Source organism: Brachycentrus maculatus, unplaced genomic scaffold, assembly GCF_059751285.1.
Source record: "Brachycentrus maculatus isolate JH-2025_06_01 unplaced genomic scaffold, ASM5975128v1 h1tg000475l, whole genome shotgun sequence".
In the NCBI taxonomy this organism is placed as follows: Eukaryota; Metazoa; Arthropoda; class Insecta; order Trichoptera; family Brachycentridae; genus Brachycentrus; species Brachycentrus maculatus.
Genome location: NW_028281222.1, coordinates 2424926 through 2451516, shown reverse-complemented (window position 1 = coordinate 2451516; position 26591 = coordinate 2424926). Strand labels below are relative to the sequence as shown.

The 26591-nt window shown below is 36.8% G+C and overlaps 6 protein-coding genes across 7 annotated transcripts; 1 reads left to right on the top strand and 5 right to left on the bottom strand.

Annotated features, from left to right (window-relative positions):
* Positions 1–462: 462 nt before the first annotated feature.
* Positions 463–3709, bottom strand: LOC148302161 (UPF0488 protein CG14286). Its single transcript, XM_088272124.1, has 3 exons — positions 3165–3709; positions 2865–2999; positions 463–1671 (listed from the first exon to the last, which is right to left on the bottom strand). Exons 1-3 carry the CDS (start codon positions 3367–3369, stop codon positions 1373–1375), a joined length of 639 nt encoding a protein of 212 aa, XP_088128250.1. The 5' UTR covers positions 3370–3709; the 3' UTR covers positions 463–1372.
* A 221-nt stretch (positions 3710–3930) lies between these two features.
* Positions 3931–10278, top strand: Tim10 (translocase of inner membrane 10). 2 transcript variants are annotated; one of them, XM_088272131.1, is made up of 4 exons: positions 3931–4071; positions 5967–6117; positions 7845–8463; positions 10156–10278. In XM_088272131.1, exons 2-3 carry the CDS (start codon positions 5973–5975, stop codon positions 7970–7972), a joined length of 273 nt encoding a protein of 90 aa, XP_088128257.1. In that variant the 5' UTR covers positions 3931–4071; positions 5967–5972; the 3' UTR covers positions 7973–8463; positions 10156–10278. The 2 variants fall into 2 exon arrangements, with proteins under 2 accessions (XP_088128257.1, XP_088128256.1); XM_088272130.1 differs by lacking the exon at positions 3931–4071 and having other exon boundaries at positions 5781–6117.
* Positions 10279–18052: 7774 nt separating this feature from the next.
* PIG-M (Phosphatidylinositol glycan anchor biosynthesis class M) lies at positions 18053–19373 on the bottom strand. The gene has a single exon (XM_088272136.1). The coding sequence runs from the start codon at positions 19371–19373 to the stop codon at positions 18063–18065; it is 1311 nt and encodes a 436-aa protein (XP_088128262.1). The 3' UTR covers positions 18053–18062.
* Positions 19374–19495: 122 nt separating this feature from the next.
* LOC148302158 (NADH dehydrogenase [ubiquinone] 1 alpha subcomplex assembly factor 8) lies at positions 19496–19880 on the bottom strand. The gene has a single exon (XM_088272140.1). It carries the CDS (start codon positions 19878–19880, stop codon positions 19680–19682), a length of 201 nt encoding a protein of 66 aa, XP_088128266.1. The 3' UTR covers positions 19496–19679.
* LOC148302156 (cx9C motif-containing protein 4) lies at positions 19496–26419 on the bottom strand. The gene is made up of 2 exons (XM_088272139.1): positions 26258–26419; positions 19496–20297 (listed from the first exon to the last, which is right to left on the bottom strand). The coding sequence occupies exons 1-2, from the start codon at positions 26307–26309 to the stop codon at positions 20134–20136; spliced, it is 216 nt and encodes a 71-aa protein (XP_088128265.1). The 5' UTR covers positions 26310–26419; the 3' UTR covers positions 19496–20133.
* On the bottom strand, positions 24137–26188 carry Vps26 (vacuolar protein sorting 26). Its single transcript, XM_088272137.1, has one exon. It carries the CDS (start codon positions 26037–26039, stop codon positions 24804–24806), a length of 1236 nt encoding a protein of 411 aa, XP_088128263.1. The 5' UTR covers positions 26040–26188; the 3' UTR covers positions 24137–24803.
* Positions 26420–26591: the final 172 nt, after the last annotated feature.

Genomic DNA, 26591 nt, shown 5'->3' with positions numbered 1-26591 from the left:
TATAACCGTTACTCCATTAAATCCAAGAATAGGTATTTTAATAAACATTTTTTTTATATGTAACGTGGTGGAACGGCGTTCCGACACCTTTCCGACACCTGTGCTCGTAAGAACCGAGTTTGACTGTAGTTGTTACTTTATTATATAAAATGGAGTTCCAACAAGAAATTTCAGTGCAAAACATAAATACATAAATTACTTTACAACATTTTGAGTGTGTCCAAATACTTGTTCACAAAATCTGGATTATCTCCAATTACAGGAGTTATTTTCATATTATTTTAAATAAATCTAACGTATCGTTGCTATATGAAGACACAGTGATCATTATTTCGAGAAATAAAAATACTTTGTGTTCTGATCCACTCACTTTTTATTTAACCAACTAGTTTCGGCAACAACCTGTTGCCCTCTTCAGGGTTACATTTATTACTAAAAGTAATAAATGTAACCCTGAAGAGGGCAACAGGTTGTTGCCGAAACTAGTTGGTTAAATAAAAAGTGAGTGGATCAGAACACAAAGTATTTTTATTTCTCGAAATAATACATCAATATGATCCACAAAGTTAATGCTTTCAATATTCAAAACACAGAGTGATCAGTCCGCTCAAAGAGCTTTGCTATTCATGGATGGAGAGGAATATGTTTTAGGGGATGCAGATAACGTGAGTGAAGGAGCTGGTGGATATTACTTCTGTGTGGGTAAAACAATGGAGGAAAAGGGGAATAATTACATTATTCTTTTTTGACATCTTATCAAAGATGAAGAAGAATATGGAAGTCTGGGCATTTACGGGGCTGACTACCGGCATAGGCTGGTTTAAGTGATCACTTTACACACGTGTAACATTCACCAATTCTACCCATTATTGACAACCACACTACTCAAATTCTCGGAAGTTCTATATATATGAACCAATTAAGAAACCTTGTTCTTGAATCACTAGAACTTCACTACAGACATCTATTGGTGAGATGTAAAGAAGCTTTTTATTAAGCAGAAACTCTTATATTAGTATGTGGGGTCCAAATCCTGGATTTCAATCACACACATGAGAAACGCCAGAAAATATGTAAAACAAATTTAAACGGTTAAACAAATTTATCAGGCGAATGTAATTGGGAAAAGGAGCAGAGGAAGACCGAGAAAAACATGGCACGATCAGGTATGCCAAATACTTGAAAGTGGTCAGGTTAGGAGTCGTAACAATCGGCGGGTATGTATGAGGAGATGCATGAACGTGGGAGAGGCGAAGAATGTTTGCAAAGACAGAGTGGTGTGGCGTTCTATTCTCTCTGACTAACCCTGCGGAGAACAGCGTGATGGTTAGTTAGTTAGTTAGTTTAAGTATGTCATAAAATGTTGGGTGGACTATTTCGATCCGTCAGAATTGCTAGATTCCATCAATTCATTTGCATTAAAATTGAATTTAAATGCAGCTCCTGTGAATTCCAGTGGTTTATTAGAGCTTGATGTGTTTGTCGGGTTTGCAGAAGTGTTTGTGATTTGTGCCGAGTTGGTATTTGAGTCTCCGATGGTCATTTCCCCCAAGGAAGGCTCAAAGTTGAATCGGAATGAATTGTCGCTAGTGCTCAGGAACACAGATTTCCTCAAAAATGTTGATTTTCCACTCGTAGAAGCTCCGTTTGTGAAGGAAATTTTACTGTTCACTGCAAAATAAAAGTATATTTATCTATTAAAATTCTTATATTTTCAATTTTAGTTTTACTTGGTAAAAAAAAAAACAAATATTTCTCTTTTAAATAATAATAATAATAAAATATGGAAAGATATTAACACATTCAGGATGGGTGTTCTTTTATGCTTGGGGACCGCTAGCGACGGGATTTGGTATTTGAATACACACAGTTTAGACCTTAACAAAGAGATTGTTACATAATATTTATATAAAAACATTAAACAATTCCTACTTTTCTAACTTAGAAATGAAGCCGGCGTAGAAGGTAAAAATATTCTTCCCATCCTTAAGCAATAATCAACAGAATGGGTAAAAATACCTTTTCGTGTTGTAGATAAATCGTGTGTTAATACAAGTGATTGCCGAATCGATTAACGACTAATTTTTGTATTCAATTTTGTAAATTCAACTTTAATGTATGAAAGTGAAGCATGAAGTTGGCAAAAGAGGATGAAAGTAGACTGAATGCAGTCGGAATGCCATCTCTCAGTGCGGCAATACCATGTATGGTCGATGTTGCAATAGTGATATAAGGAGAGAATGCGAGGAAGAGATAAACATTATAAATAAAATTAAGAATGGCGTGTTGAGGTAGTTTGGGCATGCAGAATGAGTGATGAATGAGTGAGGAAAGAACTGGAAAACAGATTTATGAGGTGAGTGTAGTTGGAAATAAGAGTCAAGGAAGACCAAGGAAAACTTGGCATAACCAAGTATGTCAAACGCTTCAAGGCGGTCAGGTCAGGAGTCGAAATAATCGGGGGGATGTATGAACGAGGAGATGCATGAATGTGGAAGAGGCGAAGTAGGATGGTTGATGTAATTTGCCAACATCACATTACAGAAGTTGGTCTCTAATAACCTTTCCAGGAGTATGGTCGTATGTATACGACCAATACAAAATATGATTTATGACGTGAATTATATCGAAACATGTTTAAAACATGATTTATGTAAAAATTGCTAATGTTGCGATAAATCATGTTTACTTGTGTAATTTTTTTTTTTATCCAAGAAAATATGTTACTTATAGCATCGACTATGATATAAATTATAAAGAGTAAAAAAAAAATTTAAAAAAAGAACTCACTTCTGGACAGGTTAAGTTGATACTTCTTAATTAATTATGTTGGTAACAATGTTCACAATAAATACAAATCTGACCTTTCTTGGCTTTTTTTTCTTCTGCTGCCATTTTTGAACGATAATCTCCGAAATGCGCTCGCATCAACTGGCGTTTTCGCACAATGGGTTGCGATTTACTTTTCAATACATTGAGCGTCTTTATTGATTCTTCAGCTGAAAACAAAATAGAAAAATAAACATTTTAAAAAATCATTATAATTTTTTGATGAGAAGGGAATTTGTGATTCGATATAATTAATAAATCACAACGATATCTTTTTTAAAAAATATGAAGGCAATGAATGGGTAAATAAAAAATAAGGAAATTCATTTTCTTACCTAGTTTGGGATTTAAATTCTTATTCTCTAGACTCAGTTCTAATTGTTGAACACACCAACACAATTCCACTTCAAATTTTCTATCATTTTCTGCAGTGGACTCGACTGTTGTGTTGTTGGAAGGCGAGGGCTGCTCAGGAGAAATCTTTTGCGGAAAGCTCTTCGTTTTCCCACTACGACTGTGTAATTTGGCTTTGGGAGGCATTATAATAAATACTTTATCAAGTTTACTACACAAATTACCAAAAAATAATTGGTTTAGAAAGATTTTAGCACTTAACCGTACGTTAAAAACGATAATCGAAAGTCAAAACCGATAAAATTTTGACGTTTACTTTTAAAAACATGTGTAGAATTTGAATCATAGACTAAATAATAACCAAAAGTTCTTAACCAAAATTTCTTAACTATTTGTCTATGGTTCTTCTTTAAACAGGTTGGGCAACATTTGACATGAAAATAATAGATATGAAAAGTAAAAAGATCTTTGACAAAAAAAGCAGACCAAAGGCCAACTAACCTAACCTAAAAGAAAGTCATTTCATTTGTTGTGGGAGTATCGCGATGTTCTAAAGTGCGTGTTTATTTTTCTAAATAAAGCTGACACAAGCATGCAAAACTTTCACAAAATTTGGATATCTTGGTATGCCCTGATAACATTATTACTCGATATTACATCACTCGTGCGTTTGACATATTATACTTAGTGATGTAACAGGCGGCTGTGGATTTGAGGAATTATTTGGTGATTTGTATTTTCAGGTCTATTCTTACTGTGTTGGGCATTTCGGGATTCGCCTACACGAAGAACCACGTGATTCAGAACCGCGCGGAGGCTATGAGAGTGAGGGAACGAATGAGGCAGAGTAACTACGGAGAATACGAACCGAGTTACCGGAAATTTTAGGTAATTTCCTTCTTCGACATGACCTAAAATCTTTTCTAATATAAAATTGGCCACAGCTACAAACCCGACACCAGATAGACGCATTTTTACCTAGTAATTGGCTTGTTTGAATGTGCCAAGGTCTTGTTTGGGATAATATTCTTTTTTTGTTTAAATAATAGTAGCTATAATTTTATTGATACATGACCTAAAATCGTTCATATTATAAAATTGGCCACAGCTACAAACCCGACACCAGATAGACGGATTTTTACCTAGTAATTGGATTGTTAGAATGTACCAAGGTTTTGTTTGGTTATAATAATGTTTTTTTGTTGTTAAAATAATAGCTATAATTTTATTCATATCTCAACATTGATGAAGACGAATATGGAAATCGGGGTATTTACAGGGTTTCACTATTTATTTAAAAATAGATTGATTATGATTATAAAAAGAATACATTCTTGCTTTACGTATTGGAATAATTGTATTTTTATTGTTATTTAACAATTCAGCAAAAGTATTTACCAAAAGTCCGGAATCAGCAATTTAGTCCGCCTACATAATGTAATGGGTAGCACATTTGTCTATTCTGTTAAAGATCACCGATTCGATTTCAACGACGGAAAAATAGATATAAATATTTTTTCACTCTAATATTTATCGTCCGCCTCCGTGGTGTAATGGTCAGCGTGTTTAGCTACCGTGCTGGAGATCCGGGTTCGATTCCCAGGGGGGGTGAAAATAAATATATGTGATTTTACACTGTAATATTTTTTAATATTACCCTGGACTGGTTCCTGAAGCGCAAGAGTGATCACCTTGCCTTCATGTAAGTAATGATCAAGATAACTGCCCTATGCACCATTGGGTGCGGATAAGGGTTATAAGTAATAAAAAAGTCATATCTATTGAATTTTACACTGGAGGTACCTCAAGCACAGACTGATCACCTTGCCTTCATATAATAAACGATCAAATCAACATCCCTCCACTTCAGGTACCAGGGTAACATTGAATTAATATTAGAGTGAAAAAATCACTTTTTATTTATTTGACCCCCCCCCCTGGGAACCGATTCCGAGACCTCCAGAACAGTAGCCGAGCGTGGTGACCATTACTATTAAAATTAAGTTTTATATAATAATTTTATGGAATAATAAATGTTTTATAATTTATATTTGAAGCACTAACTTTGCGATTTTCCATTTTATAATTAAAATGCAACTTTGTTTTAAAATCGCTATAAATATTTTATTATAACTTAATTATAATGTCTACCAATTAGCTTCGAAATCGGTAGACATTATAATTAAGTTATAATAATGTTGCGGACATCTGGCCCTCAGCGTATATTTTTAAGACAAGACTAATATGTTAGAATAAATAGAAATATTAAATATATTAGAATAGCGTGTAAACTTTGTATCCTAGTATGTAAGCTCATACTTGTACGTGTTTTATGTAATTTAATGTGTTCCGTACGGGGCAAATTCCGTACGGAGCCATAGCTGTACCACAGACGACGGGCCCCCCAATGGCATAGCGTGCGTAACGTCAGTTACAAATAAAATATTTATAGTTCATTTAAAACAAAGTTACATTCTAATTACAAATTAAATGTTTTCCTTAGCCTTTGTGTGTGTGTTTTTTTTAAATGTTTTCCTACAGATGTTTTTCTCCAAAATCTTGTTTGAATTTTAACACTTGCATTTCTTTACAGATTACAAAATTTCCAGAAAAAATCAAGCCACCAAGCAAACAATATCATTGATCCCTAGTCAAATTAAAAGCAATAATTGATACAAATATACTAGGCCAAGATTGAATATCTGGAAATCGAAGCAATACATAGGGTGTTAGCGGACGCTAGGTGCAGTGACAAGAAGTGTTGTGATTGTATAGTACCATAGACAGGCATGGCGGTGTCTCCGCTGCTGGACCCCTCCAAGCTGCAGCTCGTTCAGGAGTTGGAGATAGAGATGATGTCGGACATGTACAATAGGCTGACGACGGCCTGCCACCGAAAGTGCATACCGCCAAAGTATGCGGAAGTTGAATTAGGTAAGGTTATGAAATCATACACCTAAGTAACTTCACTGCTAACTTAGAATCAATGAAATGTATAAACTCATGGCTCTAGCGAGATAGCGAGTGTTTTTGCCTAGAATTTTCACTCATGAATTACATGATATTATAGTAACTTCAAACATAAAGAGTAAATCCACTCACGAATAGGCATAGGCTATAAAACTTATAAAGTTGAAGCCTGAGTAGGGTCATGAAAAGCGGTGTTGCATATTTCTAGATTTCAGAGTCACTTGGACATTAATTCAATAGGTGATTCAAAAATAGGTAAGGTTCTTATTATATTATCAAATCGGGGTAAGTTGTTACCTACCACTGCAAAGTTCCTGTAACTGAAATTTGCATCGGGACAACATTTGGGCTTTAATATGTATTATTCTTCTTCCAAAACCTCATCCGCACCTGATGGTGCATAGGGCACTGCTTCGTATGAAAGCAGTGATATCTTGATCGTTAAATACACAAAGGAAAGGTGATCAGCCTTCCGCTTCAGGTACCAGTCCAGGGTGATATTAAATAAATATCAGACTGAAAAATCACTAATATTTATTTTGACCCTCTTGGGAATCGAACCCGGACGTCCAGCATAGCCTAGCACGCTAACCACTACACTATGGAGGCGGAGAAATAAAGAATTGCTATGAAATCAAGGTCCCATATTGATGATAAAAAAAGTCTAAAAATAATTAACTGTGAAGGATTATTTAAGGTAATTATTTTGTCAATTTTTTCACTGTACTGTACGCTGGGGGCATTCCGGTGTCCCGGTTGAACATATCAGAAATCTGGCAAGACTAGTTATGGTGAAGTTTATTCAAGAAATGTAATTTAACGCGGTATTAGATTGCATTGAAAGAACGATGACAGTGAAGAATTAATAATATTCTTGTATCATAGTGACATCTATCCGCTTTATAGCAAAGCAAACATGACAAGCACAGATATGTGCACGCCATAAACAATGTGTTAAACTATAGATCCGGGGCAAGTTGTTCCACAATTTTTACCTGGACAATATTTGGGCTCTGATAGTCTGCCGATAGCTGACTCGCTTGCTAATGGATGGGTTGTCTATCATCATTGATTATCTGAATTGATAACAGAGCTCTGAGAAATAAACTGGTGCCTCTTCGTGAATCACTCTAAATTTAAACACTAAATTTGGTTATGTCCGCCTCCATAGTGTAATGGTCAGCACGCTCGGCTAACGTTCTGGAGGTCCCAGGTTCAATTCCCAGGGGGGGTGAAATAAATATAAGTGATTTTTTCACTGTAATATTTATTCAATATTAACCTAGACTGGTACCTGAAGCGGAGGGCTGATCACCTTTCCTTCATGTGTAAACGATCAAGATAACACTGCGTTTATATGAAACAGTGCCCTATGCACCATTGGGGTGCGTATAAGGGTTTTATTATTATTATTAAATTTGGTTAAAATGTTAATAGCCTTTTTTTTAATTAACTTACGTCCAAGTGACTCTGAAATCTAGCTACGGCTTATGCAACACCGTTTATCATGTCCCTACTCAGGCTTCGACTTTATAAGTTTCATAGCCAATGCCAACTTGTGAGTGGATTTACTCTTTATGTTTAAAGTGACTATAATTTCATGTAATTCATGAGTGAAAATTTTAGGCAAAAACACTCGCTTAATAGCCATTTTGTGAGCCCCCTACATAAATATGCATGTTTATTTACAGGTAAAGGAGAATCAGTGTGCCTGGACAGATGTGTGGCCAAATACCTGGATATTCACGAGAGAATAGGCAAAAAATTATCCTCCATGTCCATGCAGGACGCCACAGAAGCCGGACTGAAGCCTTCGTAAACAAACTTTACTATTAAGCAATTTACCCGCAATTCCACTGTTGACTTCTTCCCTCTTATTCTGATATCTTCTTTATTTATTTCTTCTGTTCAAAATGCATTTGTATATATATAAATAAATATACAGTACACTGCTGATTTTCCAGGATGGGTGATGAAAAAAACCCCTGATTATCAATTTCTCGGTTGACCGCCCTACACATACGTACGTGATACGCGCGGTTTTTCTTCACCATTCCGCGCTAACCCGTATGACCTACGCGCGCGAGAAAAGATATCTGTTCCAAAAATATTTAATGCGTACCGGGTACACTGACAATTTTTTGTCAGGTTTCATACCTGACACTATTTCGTGACAACAAACGTTGTGATTTTTTTGCTTGTTTATACAAAAATATGCCTGAAAATAACCCAAAGGTAGGGTGGTTAGTCCGCAAAGAATCCAAGTGTTAAATTTGCAGAAAGAAATATGGGGATAAGATTTTCAAAGTTGTACAGTATCTACTCAATGAATTAGGGCCACCCATTATTTTTTTGAATACTCTGAAATCTTTTGGATTATTATATTTATTTTACATAAATACTTTAAGTTTTCTATTGACATCTAATATCATGTATATTACCTTCAATAATATGTAAAATATACCTGGATTATTTAAGCCTTTATAAAATTTCAAACCCTTTTTCTGAGAAAGGTCCCTAATTAGCACAGGTAGACAGATAGTTGAAAGTTCAAAAAATAGTCCTATCTTATTTATTAGTGAAGTTTCTTGAGTTCTGGTTGTTGTTTTGTTCAGAGAAGTTATATAGTTATCGTGTCTTGTGAAAAAAACTTAATTTTTAATTTTAGTTCATAAAGTATAATTTTTTTTTGTAAACACAAGTGTTTTTTTTGAAAAGGACAAAATGGGAAAAAGTAAAGATATTTCCGAGGAAAAAAAGTCTAGTGTTATAGTGCTACTGAAATTAAGAATACTATCTATTAGAGAAATTTCAAAAAAAGAAAACGTTTCTCGTCAAACAGTGGACTAAATTTCAAAATCAATAAAAAATCAGTCACCCGCCACCAGCAATCGGCGAAAGAACTGTCGTAGGATTAGAAAAACAACACCGAGGACTGATCGAAAAATCGTTCAAAGTGCCTTAGAAAACCGTAGTGCATCAGCAAAAACATTAAAAATAAAATTGGAAGAAGAGGGTATAAATATATCGGTATCAACACTGAGGCGACGTCTTTACGAAGTAAATCTGAAATGCAGGCGCCCTGTAAAAGTACCAAAATTGACACCACGAATGAAAGCGGATCGATTAAAATGGGCCAGGCTACATCGAAATAACTCGGTAGATGATTGGAAAAAGGTATTTATTTAAATTGAATTTTCAACATATCATTTTAGTAAATAAACTTATATATTTGAATTAAACTTAAATTTTCATTATTTTTCAGGTCATCTTTAGTGATGAGTACCGGTTAGAAGCCGTGACAGAGAGCCGTCGATTCGTCAGGAGAACACCAATGGAACGTTACGATGAGGCCTGTGTGGTAAAAGTTATCAAACACCCCCCTGCAACAATGATATGGTCATGTATTATTAACAATTTACCTGGGCCGTTGTTTTTCGTGGAAGGAATAATGAACCAAAATTCCTATAAGCAGGTCCTCGAACGAATTTTATTGCCCTTCTACCATACACTCGACCCAACAGAAGGTCCATACACCTTCATGCAGGATGGGGCACCTTGCCACCGGGCTAAATCAATAATAAAATTTTTGTCTAACAAAAATCTGCCTTTGCTCCCCTGGCCTGGAAATTCTCCGGACCTTAATCCTATAGAAAACGTATGGAGCATGTTAAAAAATAAGGTATACTCATTTCCAAATCCGACAGTAGACTGTCAAAAAAAAAATATTAAAAAAATTTGGTCAGAAGACGAAGAAATAAAAAACATGATAAAACAGTGCATTTTAAGTATGCCAAAAAGAATTGAGGCAGTTATTTCTGCCAAAGGTGGAAATACTAAATACTAACTATATTTATATGAAAATATATGCATAATTTAAGCGTAATAAAGTGTTCATGTGTAAATAAAATTCAATGTTGTTTTATTCAAGGTTCTCTGAGTTATTCCTGTTTGAATTGAGAAATTGCGCGAAATTCTGCGTGGCCCTAATTCATTGAGTAGATACTGTATATATAATATTACCATGTTCCCATACACTTTTTCCAAATATAATACCTGAAATCTGACAGAAAATTGTACTTTAACTTTAAAACTACAAATTCTACAGATATCACAAGTCTTTTTTTTTTTAATTGACAATAGTAAAATATTGTCTTCAATCTCTTACCCATAGGGTGTTTGTGCACTACACTGAATTTTACCATCCGGTACTTTAGTTAGCGTTTTAAAACAATGACTGGCTTGGATTGGATTGTGCTTTTGTCCATCTTTCAGCACATATTGGATGTCCGTCGTGAATTTTACGAATGTCCCGTAATCTAGGGTTAATGAAGTATTATAAAATGTGCCCTCGGCACGGGAAAACCCAGTGAAGGCACATTATTGTAAATTTTAAATTCTGAATTTTTGTATGATGAAATTATTAAATACTCCTTTGGACTAAGTTCGTTTGGATGATGAGGTTCCTCCATGATACTGAGGTAAAACTTCTGAATATCAATGAAACTTTCATGCATTTTTACATATTTTGAATTTATGGAAGAATGCAAGCTTGATTGAGAGAGATATTTCATCCATAAAGCCAAAAGAAGATTACACACTGTTAGTTTTTTATTATTATCAACCCCGCCTGTATTTTACTACATATTTCTTAACAATATTTTAATTTCTCTATAGTTGATGTCAATAGTGGACTGTAATTTAGTTTATTTGCATTTTTTGTAGTCCTAGCTATTATTGTATGCAAGATGGAGATATGTATGTTGTTGATAATATTAGTGAAAAATCAAAAAATTATCATGTTTTATAATAAAATAGTGATGTTCTGTTCACGGGCTCTTTTATTCAAATGTTTCCTCTTCTATCTACACCCAACACTGCATAGGGCACTGCCATATTGTATTGATCGTTGATCACACGAAGGTAAGGTGATCATTTCTGCGCTTCAGGTACCAGTGCAGTGTGATATTTAATAAATCTTAAGTTTTTTTTACTAAATATCCATGTGACTTTGAATTCTAACTACGGCTTATGCAACACCGCTTATCGTGACCCTATTAAACCTGTCCAAGAGTGAGTTTCTGCAGACAAAACTGCAACTGAAGGGGTGAGTTATTTCCCATTTTTTAAAAGTTTTTATCATCATACCTTTTATCATATCGCTCACTCCTTTCAAGAACGTCATAAATCAAAAATTGTCAATTTTAAGTTGTGCATGTTTTCGGAATGCCCAAAAAATGTACTATATCCCAGTAAAAGAGGCATATTTTTAACTTAATATTTACCCGCTACAGGGCAGAAAGTGTTGTTTATGCATTTTGAAGAAAAGGTATTTTTTACATATTTTTTTAAATTTACTAAATATTTTTCAAATGGAGAAAAAATCTTGAGGTTTTACCTAAAAAGATCTGTTGCACAGTAAAAAGTTCAATAAGTGGGTTGATATTTATTTTTAATACATTGTATTATATTTTTAAACTTTAAAAACGTTGTCCTGAAAAATCAAGTATTTTGATTTATGACGTTCTTGAAAGGAGTGAGCGATATCTACCATCATACATTTTACCTGCACCTTTGTTGTTTCTGTAAGCTTGTGGTGTTCTCATCTAATTGATGAAAAACATTCAAACAATTTGAATCACACTGTATTTCATTTATTGTAATATGTTTTTCATTGTTTATGAACCATAAATATATATATTTTAAATCATAGTCAATGCCATAAAAAAACATATTTTATATCAAAATTACTACCATCACTTGAAAGCAATTGTCCTTGTCTCGGGCAGCTCTAAACAGGGTCCTGATCCCCGTCCAATCTCGCATATTCCGGAGCCAGGAGATCTGCCGTCTGCCCACACCTCGTGGACCCTCCACTGGGTGCAATAGCTCGTACTTGTCTCCTCTCAGCACATGCCCCAGATAGGACACCTCCGGACCTTGATATCAGTCAGCAACTGTCTCCCTGTTCTTGCTCTTTAGAGCACACTTTCACTTCGATTCAATTCAATTTATTCAATAATTAATATATACATTACAAACAAACATTTAAGGCGTATACATTAAAAAAACAAATTAAAAATTACGCAAGAAGACTCTTGTTAAATGTGTAGAAGAATCTCGCTTCGGAAAACTCCTTCGGACACATGGAACAGATCAATATCCAATGTGATATTGTTCAACATAGCGGTAGCTCTTCCTACAGGCATAACCATCGGCAGGTTGGTCCTGTGTATAGGAATGTGAAACAATCTATGCCGACGCTGTCTTGCATTGCTGACCATGTCGGTCTATGTAATGGTAGGGACTGGCTGGAGCATTTTGTCATAACGCCGCTCGCGGCGAGCACTCGGACTATGGATGGAGTGCTCGGCTCGCTGTACTGACTATATGAATGCTCGTATCGTAACGTGTTACGTTACGACGAAATGGCTCCGGTCAGTTCCTACCATAATGCGTGGTATTCTACGATATTGTTAAAATGTACGATGTAGCCACATTTCGTAGTACATATACACAAAATGTCAAATTCAACACAAATAATGAAACAAACAGCGTTAGTAATATACATGGTATTTTTATTACATAAATGGAATGTTTACACACATTTGGATAGGGATTATATATTAAGTATTACAGTGGAACCTCTCATAATGAGCATAATTTGTTCCAGAATCTTACTCATTAAGCGAAATATTTTTTATATTATTTTGAGAAATAAAAATACTTTGTGTTTTGATCCACTCACATTTTTATTTAACCAACTAGTTTCGGCAACAACCTGTTGCCCTCTTCAGGGTTACATTTATTACTAAATATATATAAATATTTTTTTTTTTTTTTCATATATATATATTTAGTAATAAATGCAACCCTGAAGAGGGCAACAGGTTGTTGAAGAAACTAGTTGGTTAAATAAAAATGTGAGTGGATCAGAACACAAAGTATTTTTATTTCTCAAAATAATATATCAAGATGATCCACAAAGTAAATGCTTTTAATATTCAAAACGAAATATTTTTTGTTTAGACTTGCGCGAATGTCCCGGCTCACAAGTGAATGTCGTAAAAAAGGGACCTGCCCTTTCTCTGTAACTCATTATGTGAAATGTCACTCATTAACCCACTGCACCACTAATAAAGATGACATAATTCGTTCGTACAACACACTATTTAATTTTGACACATTTTCATTGTCCGCCTCCGTAGTGTAATGGTCAGCACGCTCGGCTACCGTTCTGGAGGTCTCGGGTTCGATTCCCACGGGGGGTGAAATAAATATAAGTAATTTTTTCACTGTAATATTTATTCAATATTACCCTGGACTGGTGCCTGAAGCGGAGGGCTGATCACCTTTCCTTCGTGTGTAAACGATCAAGATAACACTGTGTTCATATGAAGCAGTGCCCTATGCACCATTGGGGTGCGGATGAGGGTTTTTAAAAAAAAAACATAAAGACCAAATTACACACAAAATAAAAATGGTAAATGTTTAGTTGGTAAGCTAGATCCCCAGGTAGTTTTGCTAGTGTGTTCAGTTCAGAGTTGGGAAAGTTATTGTCATTCAGTGTTAATGTAAAAAAAATCACTTAAAGGAGCAACTTTTGATTTTTTTGTTCATTATGAAAATTACTCGTTAGGAGAGGTTCCACTGTACTATGATTATCAATATATTAGCTTTATAATTAAAATTATTGACTAAACACCACATTAAGTTTCTAACATACAATAATATTGATCGCCCTGTTAGTTTAAAAGGGTTCTATAAATGCAGAATGGGGTTTTATTGACAAAGAACCGTTTTGAACTCACAGAACGAAATCACAGGCTTGACCACGAAGACATGGATCTGTGATACTGCACTAATGTGAATGTTATCCGAATATCACAGATAGATGTACGATTTGTGCTTAGGATTAAAAACTTGATTCCTCGGAACGGGATACTCTGATTACAATATTGTTTTTACTATAAAATCGGCTCGTTATTCATAGTGTTATATACACACTATGGGCGCTTGTCCACTACCCGGAATTCCGTGTAATTTTACCGTCCGACACGTCAGTTGGCGTTTGAAAACGACGATTGACTTGTGCTTTTGTCCATCTTTCTTCGGATTGGAGCTCTTGATCGGTGCGTGAACACGTTGCGTGTAAATTCTATCACGCTAAACTGTCATAGTCGTTTTCATTTTTCAAAACTGGACTGCTGGACGGTGAAATCCCATGTAGTGGACATACGCCCTATTGGGTGGAATTTTACCGCCCGGCACTTCAGTTAGCACGAAAAACCGATGACTGGCTTGTGCTTTCTTCTTTCTTCGGATCGGTGCGTGATCACGGTGCGCGTAAATTTGATCAAACTAAACTGTTGTAGTCGCTTTTATTTTTTTAAAAAACCAGACAGTAAAATTCAGTGTAGTGCACAAGCACTATGACATGCTATGAATAACAAATATGTAGTGACAAGGCAAAATTCCCTTTTTTTAGTATGAGGAATCGGGTCAACAGTAAACGGGTCAAATTCAATGTCAGCAAAAATCGAGTTACTTATCTTGTAATGCCATTTGTGACGAAACATTGTCAATTAGTTTTGTTACAACAGAAGCCAAGAAAATGTTGATAAAGCTTTTTAAGTGGTAAAAAACAAGTGTCTTATGTATAATTTAATATAAATAATGATTCATTCAAATATTTATTTAATATACAGTCCACTAGTTTGCGTGCAAATGCACCCATGTGTGCAAATAAGGGTCACAAAAAGTCAATGATGAGAACAGAACAGCTAGCATAGGGTTAATATAATTTATACGGAATTGACTCATATACACTATCCTTATTATTAAAGAAAACACTTGTTTTTTTTACCACTTGAGTTTATTTTATGACGATTAGTTTCGGAAGCTTGTCCGCCTCCGTGGTGCAATGGTTAGCGTGTTTAGCTACCGTCCTGGAGGTCCCGGGTTCGATTCCCAAGGGGGTGATAATAAATATTTGTGATTTTACCCACTAATATTTATTCAATATTACCCTGGACTGGTGCCTGAAGCGCAGGAGTGATCACCTTGCCTTCATGTAATTAATGATCGAGATAACACTGCGTCAACACGATGCAGTGTCCTATGCACCATTGGGTGCGGATAAGGGTTGGAAGAAGTTTCGGAAGCTTCCATCTAAACCTACATGTAAACCTACATTTAGACCTTAACAGTTTACATTTAGACCTGAAGATGGAAGCTTAGCTTCCGAAACTAGTCGTCAAAAAATAAACTCAAGTGGAATAAAACGAGTGTTTTCTTTAATAATATCATTGTGTCTTACCACAAAGCAAATACCGAAACAATAAATAAATTACACTATCCTTATATAAACATCATATAAATATTAGAAAAATACCCGGTACTCTTTTTATATACATGTACATTTTGGCATTTCTGATGTCACTCACTCCTTTCAACAACGTCATATATCAAAAATTGACAATTTTCAGTTGTGCATGTTTTCGGAATGCCCAGAAAATTTTCTATATCCCAGCAAAAACAGCATATTTTTTACTTAATACATATTTACCCGCTACAGGGCAGAAAATGTTGTTTTTGCATTTTGATGAAAAGGTATTGTTTAATTATTTTTATAAATTTACTAAATATTTTTCAAATGGAGAAAAAACCTTCAGATTTTACCTAAAAAGATCTGTTGCACAGTAAAAAGTTCGATAAGTGGCTTGATATTTATTTTTAATACATTTTATTATATTTTTAAACATTAAAAACCATCTCCTGAAAAATCAAGTTTTTTTTTATGACGTCTTTGAAAGGAGTGAGCGATGTGTCCATTTATAAATACTTAATTATATAATACTTTAAATTTTTACACCTAAATATAGTTGATAGTTCAATACTGGTGACACATCTTCTCCGCCATGCTTAACTCAGGAGGGAGATCAATATTTTGAACAAATCATTTGGTAACTCTGTTTAACACGTTGACTGCCAACTACGAGACAACTCTAGGATTGCGTTCTTTGGCAGGACGCCGACTAGGAGTTATCTCCTACTGTGTTTACTTGCCATATTCCTGCAGCTACCATCTAGTTCCTAGTATGGCAGTGCTAATATGGATAGATGGCGCGTGGTAAGAAAATAAGAAATCAATGCTGGCTTACATGAACAGAAAATCTATTGTTAAATGAAGGAAAAATATAGTTATGTACTATAATTAGCCCGCCTCCGTGGTGTAATGGTCAGCGTGTTTAGCTACCGTGCTGGAGGTCCCGGGTTCGATTCCCAGGGGGGGTGAAAATAAATATTAATGATTTTACATTGTAATATTTATTTAATATTACCCTGGACTGGTTCCTGAGCGCAAGAGTGATCACCTTGCCTTCATGTAAGTAATGATCAAGATAACACTGCGTCAATTCGATGCAGTGCCCTATGCACCATAAGGTGCGGGTAAGGGTTATAAGTAAGTAAGTATATAATTAGAGTTTTTAATCTTCTTCTTCTTTTTGTAGATCCTAGGGATCTGTTTGTGCCTCCGCATGTCGCTCTTGGCATGTTGACTCCCAGCTGTCTTTCCATCTTTTCGGAGGTCTGCCTGGGGGTCTGCGTCCTTCAGGGTTACCTTGAAGAGCGATACGTGGAAGTCTGTCTTCTGACATTCTGTTTACATGTTCATTCCAGTATCGCCTTCGTTGTCGTCCCCACCTCACGATATCCTCCGTCTTACACATGCTCCGGATGTCAGTATTTCTTACTCGGTCTCGCAATGTGTTTCCGGTTATAAATCGGAGAGTCTTCATCTCGTAGGTTCAAAGTCAAGATTTTGTTCTGGAAGTATCTGCTCTTGCCTCAATCCCATAAGTGGCTATTGGTCGAACATGAGATTTTAATAATATGATTAAATGAAATAGGATTTTTAGACCGGAATTTTGAAAATTGCATTGGCAGTCAACGTGTTAAGACGCAAAGCAAAATATGTGATATCAAATCAGATCATTGTTGATCAAACATTGCTATACATGGATAACTCTCTCATTGGGTTGGCCTTCACTTCTTCTTAATCAGTAGTACCGTAGAACGGGGCTCCTTGAACTTTGATGTGTTACTTGAGCCCAGTCCTAAAAAATATTTAGATCGTGGTATCGATCGAAGTATAAAGACAATAAGTGTCACCTGTCAGGGAAACAATGAATCATGTCAATACGTTCATTATTGTCGACCAAATAGAGATTTTAATATATATTTTTTTGTACTGGGCTCAAGTAACACATCAAAGTTCAAGTAGCCCCGTTCTATGGTACCTACTTTTTTCATCTTGATTTCCCTTCATTGTCAACACACATTACCCTGACACCGCACTTACCTATGTTACCCGAATCCTATCAAATATATTCCACATTAAATCCAACGAAAGCAGTGCTGACAACCCTACCATCATGTGATTGGCTGTCGAGTTACAACCATGTTTATCAATCATAAGATAATAATTCAATAGTCTATGTAGAAATATAGAAAAACATCCAACTTATTGACCAATCTCATCAAAATGAAGTGCTAATCTTAGTACGCCAGCAAAATAATGTAATATTGAGAAATTCCAACAACAGAAAAAAATAAACAGGCTTAGAATTCTTCTTCAAACCCTCGTGGTGCATAGGGCACTGATCATATAAACGCAGTGTTATCTCGATCGTTAACACATGAAGGAAAGGTGATTAGCCCTCCGCTTCAGGTACCAGTCCAGGGTAATATTGAATAAATATTACGAGTGAAAAAATCACTTATATTTATTTAACCCCCCCTTGGGGAATCGAACCCGGGACCTCCAGTGCGGTAGCTAAGCACAATGACTGTTATACTACAGAGGGGGACAAGAATTCTAGTAATGATTATTTAATTTTATTTGTTTATTCTTCTTCTTGCTCTATGGAAATTCTTCTCGCAATGAGGATGACTTCGACGTCGCCCTCATAACCGGGTATGTAAGACCTGACAATCATGACGACAATGTATATGTGCGCCATGAAGAACAGCAGGCCTTCCAGCCAGAGCTCCAAGAAGGCGTTCTTCCCGCGGAACTCTAGAGCGTACGCAGAGAACAGCCAGGCGGCTTGCGTGGCCAGCCAGATGCAGCATAGAAAGATACCCCGAGTCCGGGAAATGCTTATGTCCGAGATGCACAGCGGTAATAGGGACAGGTACCAAATAAAGTACTGCGAAGTCAGCACTGAGTTATAAGCGACTAAGATCGTCACCTCCAGGAACAGAGCAAAGTTCAACGTCTTCATTCTCCCGTAACGCACGCCAATGTGCGTGATGAGCAGCATCAGCGGAACCGTTCGGTGCCAGTAATGCGCGTCGTCGTTTGTCAAATACTGCAGGTAAAAGTACACGGAAAAATTGTGCCGCGTGTCCTTCCTGACTATGTGATAGAGATAGCTCTCAAAGAGGAACTCGTATCCGTACGCGCGGTAGAATACAACAGTCAGCGATACGAGCGATAACAAACAACCGCCAACTAAATTGACTTGCCGCCAATTGGGAACCATCTGATAGAGATCGGCGAATATTTCCGCGGCGCCGAAGACTTTGTAGTCCGCGATCGCGAAGAACATCGGGAGGCTGAAGATGATCGGATACAGGCGGAAGTGTATCGCGAGGCCCAGGAATATGCCGGAGAAGAAGTATTTCTTCGCACCCTTGACGAGGTCCGTCTCGAAAAAGATCAGCGACATGATGACTAAGAAAGTTCCAATCGTGTCCGCGTTTCCGCGAGTGGCTATGACAATCGCCAACGGATTGTACAGCCAGCATAGTGCGCACTGCGAAGCGATCTTGCTAACTGCTATCAAGTTGACCTCCTTCCTGCCAGCCAAGAGCTTCTTGTTTTCTATAACGAGCTTCTTAATAGCGACCCCGACCAAAATGTCCACAAGGGAGAAGAGGATCTTGCCAAAGTTCTGGTTGAATAAAACGTTCGGCACTAGCATCATGGCCATGAGCGGCGAGTAGCGATACGTATGCCTCTTGTATGGCGACTCATTGTTGATGATGTGCCGCGCTCCGTCCGTGAACACTTTGTAGTCGACGTCCGTGTACGGTATCACAGAAACCTGATCGTGGAACTGCCCGTACAGGATTAGGAACAGGCGAATGAGCGTCGCGATTATCAAATGGGTCCCGAACGGCAAGTTGACAAACTTCTTGAACAGACCCATTTTTGCGATATTAAAAGTAATATTTCACATATAAATTGTGCGATGATTACGCTATCAAGGTTTCTACAGCTAAGATTAATGTGATGTTAGACTGTTAGTTTCATATAAATAAAAAAAAACACTAGCTATCTAATACATAATATAATTTGAAATCTCAATTATAAAACACTCGCTAACGCTAATCAAAATATCAAAACTAGCCCAGTTCTCTAAGGAATTCGACTCATATATCACTCGATAACCTTACATTACACACAATCTGTAAACAATGGTAGACGTCTGAAGAATAGTCCAAATTCTCACACACTACAACTTAGTTTTCATTTGTCTCGCGGCTTGGGCCATGCAGTTTTTCAGCTGTTGAAATTCTCGCAGGCAGTCGTCCTTATTGACCTTAGATTCTTTGACGGCCACACACTTGGCGTAGACGGACGCGGATTCCCCGCACTTGCCCAGCAGCTGGGGGTACATGCTCAGTCGCAATCGCGCCCTCTTCACGGCATCCATTTTATCGCTGGCCAATCGCGATTTACGATTTCCTGGTTGGCGGCTCTGAATAATCAAACGGGGGTTCGTCCACGAGGAAAATGTCGTAAAGAGGCTTCGAATAGAAGATTCCCACGCCCAGCGTGATCATAACAGCCTGAAAGGTTCTCGGGTAGCGATAAATGAAACTGCGTTGACCGAGAGTTAACTTTCTCTTCTGATATGTGTTCTCTTGGTACTGAGGCATCATTCACACTGACAAATGCATCCGAATCTAAGTTTTAACTTCCTTCTTGGTAGAACTGTTGACGGAGCCCGACTTGGCCCTCGGTTCCAGACTGATACCGTTGCAAACGAAGGACTCTGCCTGCCACTTGACACAGCACTGCCTCATTTCTTCAAGGACATCCTCGCATCGGGATTCTTGAAAGTGGTTTTCTGCAAAGAATAAATCAATATTCTCAATATTATTAACCTTTCCGGCAGTACAAAAATTTATGTCTGACTTTCTGGGGATTGGGTTTTTTTAGGTGATTTTTTTTTTCATAAAAACGTATGTATTATAAAGATAGAAATTATGTTAAAATAATTTGATAAGAAAACACCTATTCAAAACATTATTCAATTATGACAAAATTACACACAAATATCAACAGATGTCATTGCTGTCAAGTTACATCACACTAACTGACAGACGGACTTCGAAGTTCATTAACGTCGATACTCCTTTAAGGAAAATTCGCACCGACGTTCATTTACGTCCATACTCCCAGACAGGTTAATATGTAAAGCCATTAATTGATTCGGCTGTCACTGTGGTAAAATTTATCCATTTTTAATCACCGTTTTACTTAGTAAATACCACTATTTTTTAAAATCCACCGTGACACGTGTTTCGATGCATTCCGCATCATTTTTACGGTGTTTGAAAATGATTCGAAATGCATCGAAATACGAGTCACAGTAGATTTTAATAAATAGTGGTATTTACCAAGTAAAACATTAATTAAAAATATGTAAAGCATTTACTTTGTGGTTAGTCATTTTAAATATTGTATTTTTTTTTAATACAAATGTTTTTCTTCAAACCCTTATTCGCACCCCAATGGTGCATAGGGCGCTACATCATATAAACGCAGTGTTATCTTGATAGTTAACACATGAAGGAAGGGTGAACAGCCCTCCACTTCAGGTACCAGTCCAGGGTAATATTGAATAAAGTTGAAAAAATCACTTAAATTTATTTGACCCTCCCTGGGAATCGAACCCGGGACCTCCAGAATGGTAGCCGAGCGTGCTGACCATTACACTACGGAGGCGGACACAGAATGTTTAAGCTGTAGATATTTCAATAATTTACTGACTCTTTTAAAACAAATATGTACATTGTTGGGTAATATATCCAAAATAAAACAAGGTTTTTGTTGGATTGAATTCTACATTTATTTATGTATATCTTAATACGTGACGCGTTTCATCTTCTTAGGACATTATCAAACACGACACAACTTAGGACATTATCAAACAAACACGGAGTGTTTGATAATGTCCTAAAAAGACGAAACGCGTCACGTATTAAGATATACATAAATAAATGTAGAATTCAATCCAACAAAAACCTTGTTTTATTTTGGATATATTACCCAACAATTCAATATGGCATTCTACCAACTGTCTACAGTTACAATAAATAAATATGTACATAGTCAAAAATGAGTTCCGGTAGATAAAATGCTTATCACGTAACGGAGGAAACGCCTTCAATAATGCAATGTATCCAATTACATCATAAAAATAAATATGGCCAATTTATATAATGCCGTTTTCGTGAGAAATCAACCTCAAGGGCGGTATACAATTGGAAATTTACATATTCTAATTTTTTTTTTGTCCGCCTCCGTAGTGTAATGGTCAGCACGCTCGGCTACCGTTCTGGAGGTCCCGGGTTCAATTCCCAAGGAGGGTAAATTAAATATTAGTGATTTTTTCACCGTCATATTTATTCAATATTACCCTGGACTGGTACCTGAAGCGGAGGGCTGATCACCTTTCCTTCATGTGTAAACGATCAAGATAACACTGCGTTTATATGACGCAGTGCCTTATGCACCATTGGGGTGCGTATAAGGGTTTTATTATTATATATATTTTTTTACATTTTTTTTAACCTTTCCTTCCCGGTATACTAATCGCAAGTAACCGCAAATATAATTCCCATCTGTACAATGCTTTTTGGCGCCTCCCGCAAACAATAGTTTAGTTTTCCAATTCATTGTCGCTCAGTAGGTGGCATGTTGATTGTCAGTACACTTTGTGTAATTGTTCAATTGGTCTAAATGAGTATTGATTGAACACCAAACATATCATACAATGCAACGATTTGTTTCTGTTTATACCTACTGGTTGTATAGTGTGATAAATCAATGATTCACACATGATGCAGTGTAATGACTAGGACAATCCGCTCACTCCTTTCAACTGTTCCATTTCAACAAACTTACAGAAAAAAATGTCCGCGAACATGTCAATGCAGAAATGTATCGGAAAAATCTCTTCACTTGTTTTATTAACACATTGTTTGAGGGAAACACTTAAAAGCGTCTTTTACATACTTTTGGCAGAGAGCTGGAGACGTTTATAAGCGTTCTATTTACTTACTTTAGGTAGAGCGCGAGAGACGCAAAAACATATTGTACAGATGGGAATTGGGTTCGCGGTTACTTGTGATTTTTATACGAACCTAGTTAGTAAACTAATTAGGGTCGGGGTTGATGAAAAAACCGCCAGACAACAATGTGTTAATATATTTTGAGACCTTACTTCTTCTTCACACCCTCATCCACACCCGATGGTGCATACGGCACTGCATCATATAAACGCAGTGTCATCTTGATCATTAACACACGAAGGAAAGGTGATCAGCCCTCCGCTTCAGGTACCAATCCAGGATAGTATTGGATAAATATTAGAGTGAAAAAAGTCTATTTTTGTATTCATTTTTAAATCAAACACAGATTTTTTGAGTTTACTAAGTTGTATTTTATTACAAAACACATAAAAATTAATCTTGTGACAGTTATTTCGCCTAGTTATGGCATTTTCAAACTAATGTTCGTTTGAAAATGCCATAACTAGGCGAAACAACTGTCACAATATTAATTGTGATGTGTTTTTTAATAAAATACAACTTAGTTGACTCAAAAAATTTGTGTTTGATTTAAAAATTAATACATAAATTAAAATAGAGTTCTACAAATCCATTAATAGTGAAAAAAGTCACTCATATTTGATTGAGAACTTACAGGGGTCACATAAATTTGAACAAATGATAAATAAAATCCAATTTATTTACGTATATGATTTATTTATAGTTATAAAATAATATTCATTTAATTTAATAATATTATATAAACACAGTGCATTTCACTTTAAAAACAATTGATTGATAAGCAAATAATTATTTCCTTTGTAACAAAATGATTACATCTAAAACAAGTCATTTTCATATGTATTTGGTTGATTATATTCATTCCATAGCGGGAAACAGTTTAATAAATGACTATAATTTATATGAAAAAAAAAATTTAAATATCCCCACTGCATTCAAGCCTTGAAGGGTTAAAAAAACTAACAAAGGGGGATTCTAACCTGTTGGCGATTGAGTTCTTTATCATAGATTAACCATAAATCACCCTATATGGAGAAGACTCTAAGGAGCATATCTGTCAAGAGTCTACGGGATAGAATAAGGAATGCCAGGATAAGGGAAATATGTGATGTCGAAGATGTCGTTAGGTGGGGAAGGCAACGAAGGAGACAATGGTATGCACATGTGAGGAGAATGGAACTATCCAGACTCCCCCACATTGCACTCCAAGGCAGACCACCAAAGAGATGGATTGACAGCTGGGAATCGACATCGCAGGAGGCTTATCCCTCTTGAAAACAGGCCACAAGGCCTACACCAAGCAGAAGAAGAAATAGTAAAAAAATTATAAAACTGTAACCGGGTTTTAGTAGCTCTTCAACAATTGGTATTGCAGAAATATAAATAGGAATTTTACCAAAGTTTCAATTGTGAGGTCGGTATTACAGATAACTGTAGAATCTAAAAATCCCAAAGATGCCACAAAAGAGGCGCTCTGGATAGCTTGTTAAGAAGCTGTGGCCAACTGTTGTACCCAACATAAAAAGTTTGATAACCTCTGCTTTGAAAAGAATGCTGAAACTAAAGTGTGTCTCACTCTCCAACAGGTTAAAAGTAATGAAAGAAATAATAAGGGAATACAATTTAATATACGATAATCATTTTTTGCTTTCATGGCATCGAAAAAATATCTGTTTCAAAAACTCATAGCGTATATACAAATAATTAGTTTCCTATATACAAAATATTACAACAGATCATGAATTTAAATAAACTTTTTCAAAGAATACAACTCTTATAGGATTTGTAATTAGTACGTTTTACCTACATTATAATAATGTTAACAATTCAATGTTTTGTATAATTTATAATATACCTACTTCAAAGCAATATTTCTCAATGGAATGATTTTGGTGACATGGCAATTTCATTAAAAATAATATTTAAGCTTAACTACTAAAAATAAACATGAATATTTCATTAAAAATATAGCAATTATGAAAAATAAATGTTGCTAAAACAAAAGAGAAAATCTTTTTTTTTTGTGTTAATGTTCCTACCCTGTAAAATGTCATACATAGGCATATAGAATATTGCTTTCCCGTTTATTCTCGGGTACTTTCAGAGGGGAGCGACAGTGACGCTCGTATCTATGTTGCAATTTTGAAAATAGAAAAAAATGTGTATAAAAATCACGGGGCTATTGAGTTTTATTCGGAAGCGGCCAGCTTCCCCTTCGCAGTACTTTCTCCACAGTTCTGGCAATTGTAGTAAGCTTGCCCTGTGAAGAGTAACAGCTATTGCTCCATAGAATCATCCGGCGTGACAATTTTACTAGCGACTTCCTTCTCCACTTGCGTCAATTTTTCCTTTTTGCTGTTGGCAACTTCTGATGAATTGTCTATGACGGGTTTGGGAGGGATAGGTCCAGGGCCCTTGACGCTCAATGGGTTTGTAATTTCCTCATTTTTTATCGTATTTTCTGACGTCTTGTGGCTCTCGAGGGGATTCTTTTCGGGATCCTGCTGCTGCTCCATCTGCTTTAGAGGGTCGGAATTGGGAGGGCTCGTAGGTGATGGGCGTTGTTGCGTCGCTCCGACGAGGTGTTGAGGGTTGCCAGAGTTGAGTAGGCGCGCCCGATCACTCCTGCGCCATAGAGTAACTTCTTGTTGTTTGAAATAGCGGCGATCTTCCGTATCCATCAGCACCAGATTCAAATAATAGCGCACGGAAAATTTGTTGTTTATATCGCGCATGGTTGGCGTCAAGTCGTACCCGGCTAGGAACACTCTAATAGGTATACTTTCCCCCCTAACAGGAGCACCGTCCATTATCTCGTATTTTGCAACAGTTTCGTTTTCTGTAAAGGTGTTCGGACTAGCTCCGGTCGTCTCTCTCTTGATGATAGAAATCTCCATGTGTTTTATCTTAATGCGCACGAGAAGAAAGTATATCTTTCCGACGATCACGTCTTTGAGATGGTATTTGGATTTGTTATATTCAAACTCGATGTGGAGGCAATCCTCTATGCCGACTTCCATTTTTATGGAGTTGTGCACGTCTGGGTAGCTGCATAAGGTGTGAACGGCGATGTCGACTTCTTTAACTATGTCCGTCAGTCGCCTGATGACGGTCGCGCGGACAAAATACCGCAGCCTGACATTTGACCCGGAATACACTTCGTAAGGTTTTTCAACGTTGGCAAAATCAAACGCGTACGATGTATGTTGTAAAAGATCGCCCGGGCGCGCCAGTTCTTTAACTAGAGATATGAATTCGTGATGGTTTCCTCTGTCATAGAAAAGTTCGATCTGACCGATGAGTTCCACCTTGATCCCCTGGTGCTCCAACTTGGTGCCGGGTCTTTTGACGGTGACGTTGACTCTTCCGGACACCGTTTCGCCATCGTAGAACAACAATTGTTTCTCTTTTTTACCGTCGTCGGAATTTTTCACCTCGACGACTTTGCGTCTCTCGGCATCGTCGAACGCGATCTCGATATCCGCCGTCTGGCCGAAACCGAAAAAACTCATGTCTGCGGCGGGCGGCTCGACCAAACTCACTACGGGACTCTCGCGGGAACGTTTGCGATCAAAAATTAAAGGAATCGAAGCATTAAAAACCGTGATTAACGCCCGCAAACGGGCCAAGTGGCGTTCGACAGCTCGCAAAGATGGCGACTGCCGTTGTGTCAGATGTTATGTGATCGGCCGGCTGAGAAAAAATGCGTAAGTGAAAATGGGAAACTGACCTGAGAGACACTTCTGGATTTTGCAGGCGTTCGCCTTGCAAGGGTCCTTCATAAAAGGTTGATTTTTCTGGTGATATTTGACTCGAAAAAGCAGTTTTCCGTAAAAATCTCGAAGGATTCCGACTCAGGCGTGCAAACCAAAGACGCCGGGCAATTTTTCTTAACCTGAAAACTCACAGCGGACCTACTCGAATAGTAACAAATTATTAGTCTATGGTTTTTTTAAAAAGAAGAAAACAAAACACATTTATATTAAATAATCTATGGTATCTTCAGTTGAAGGTCGGCGTCCAAGTACTCTAAGCTTAGTATAAAGGTTGCCAACAGTTAGTAC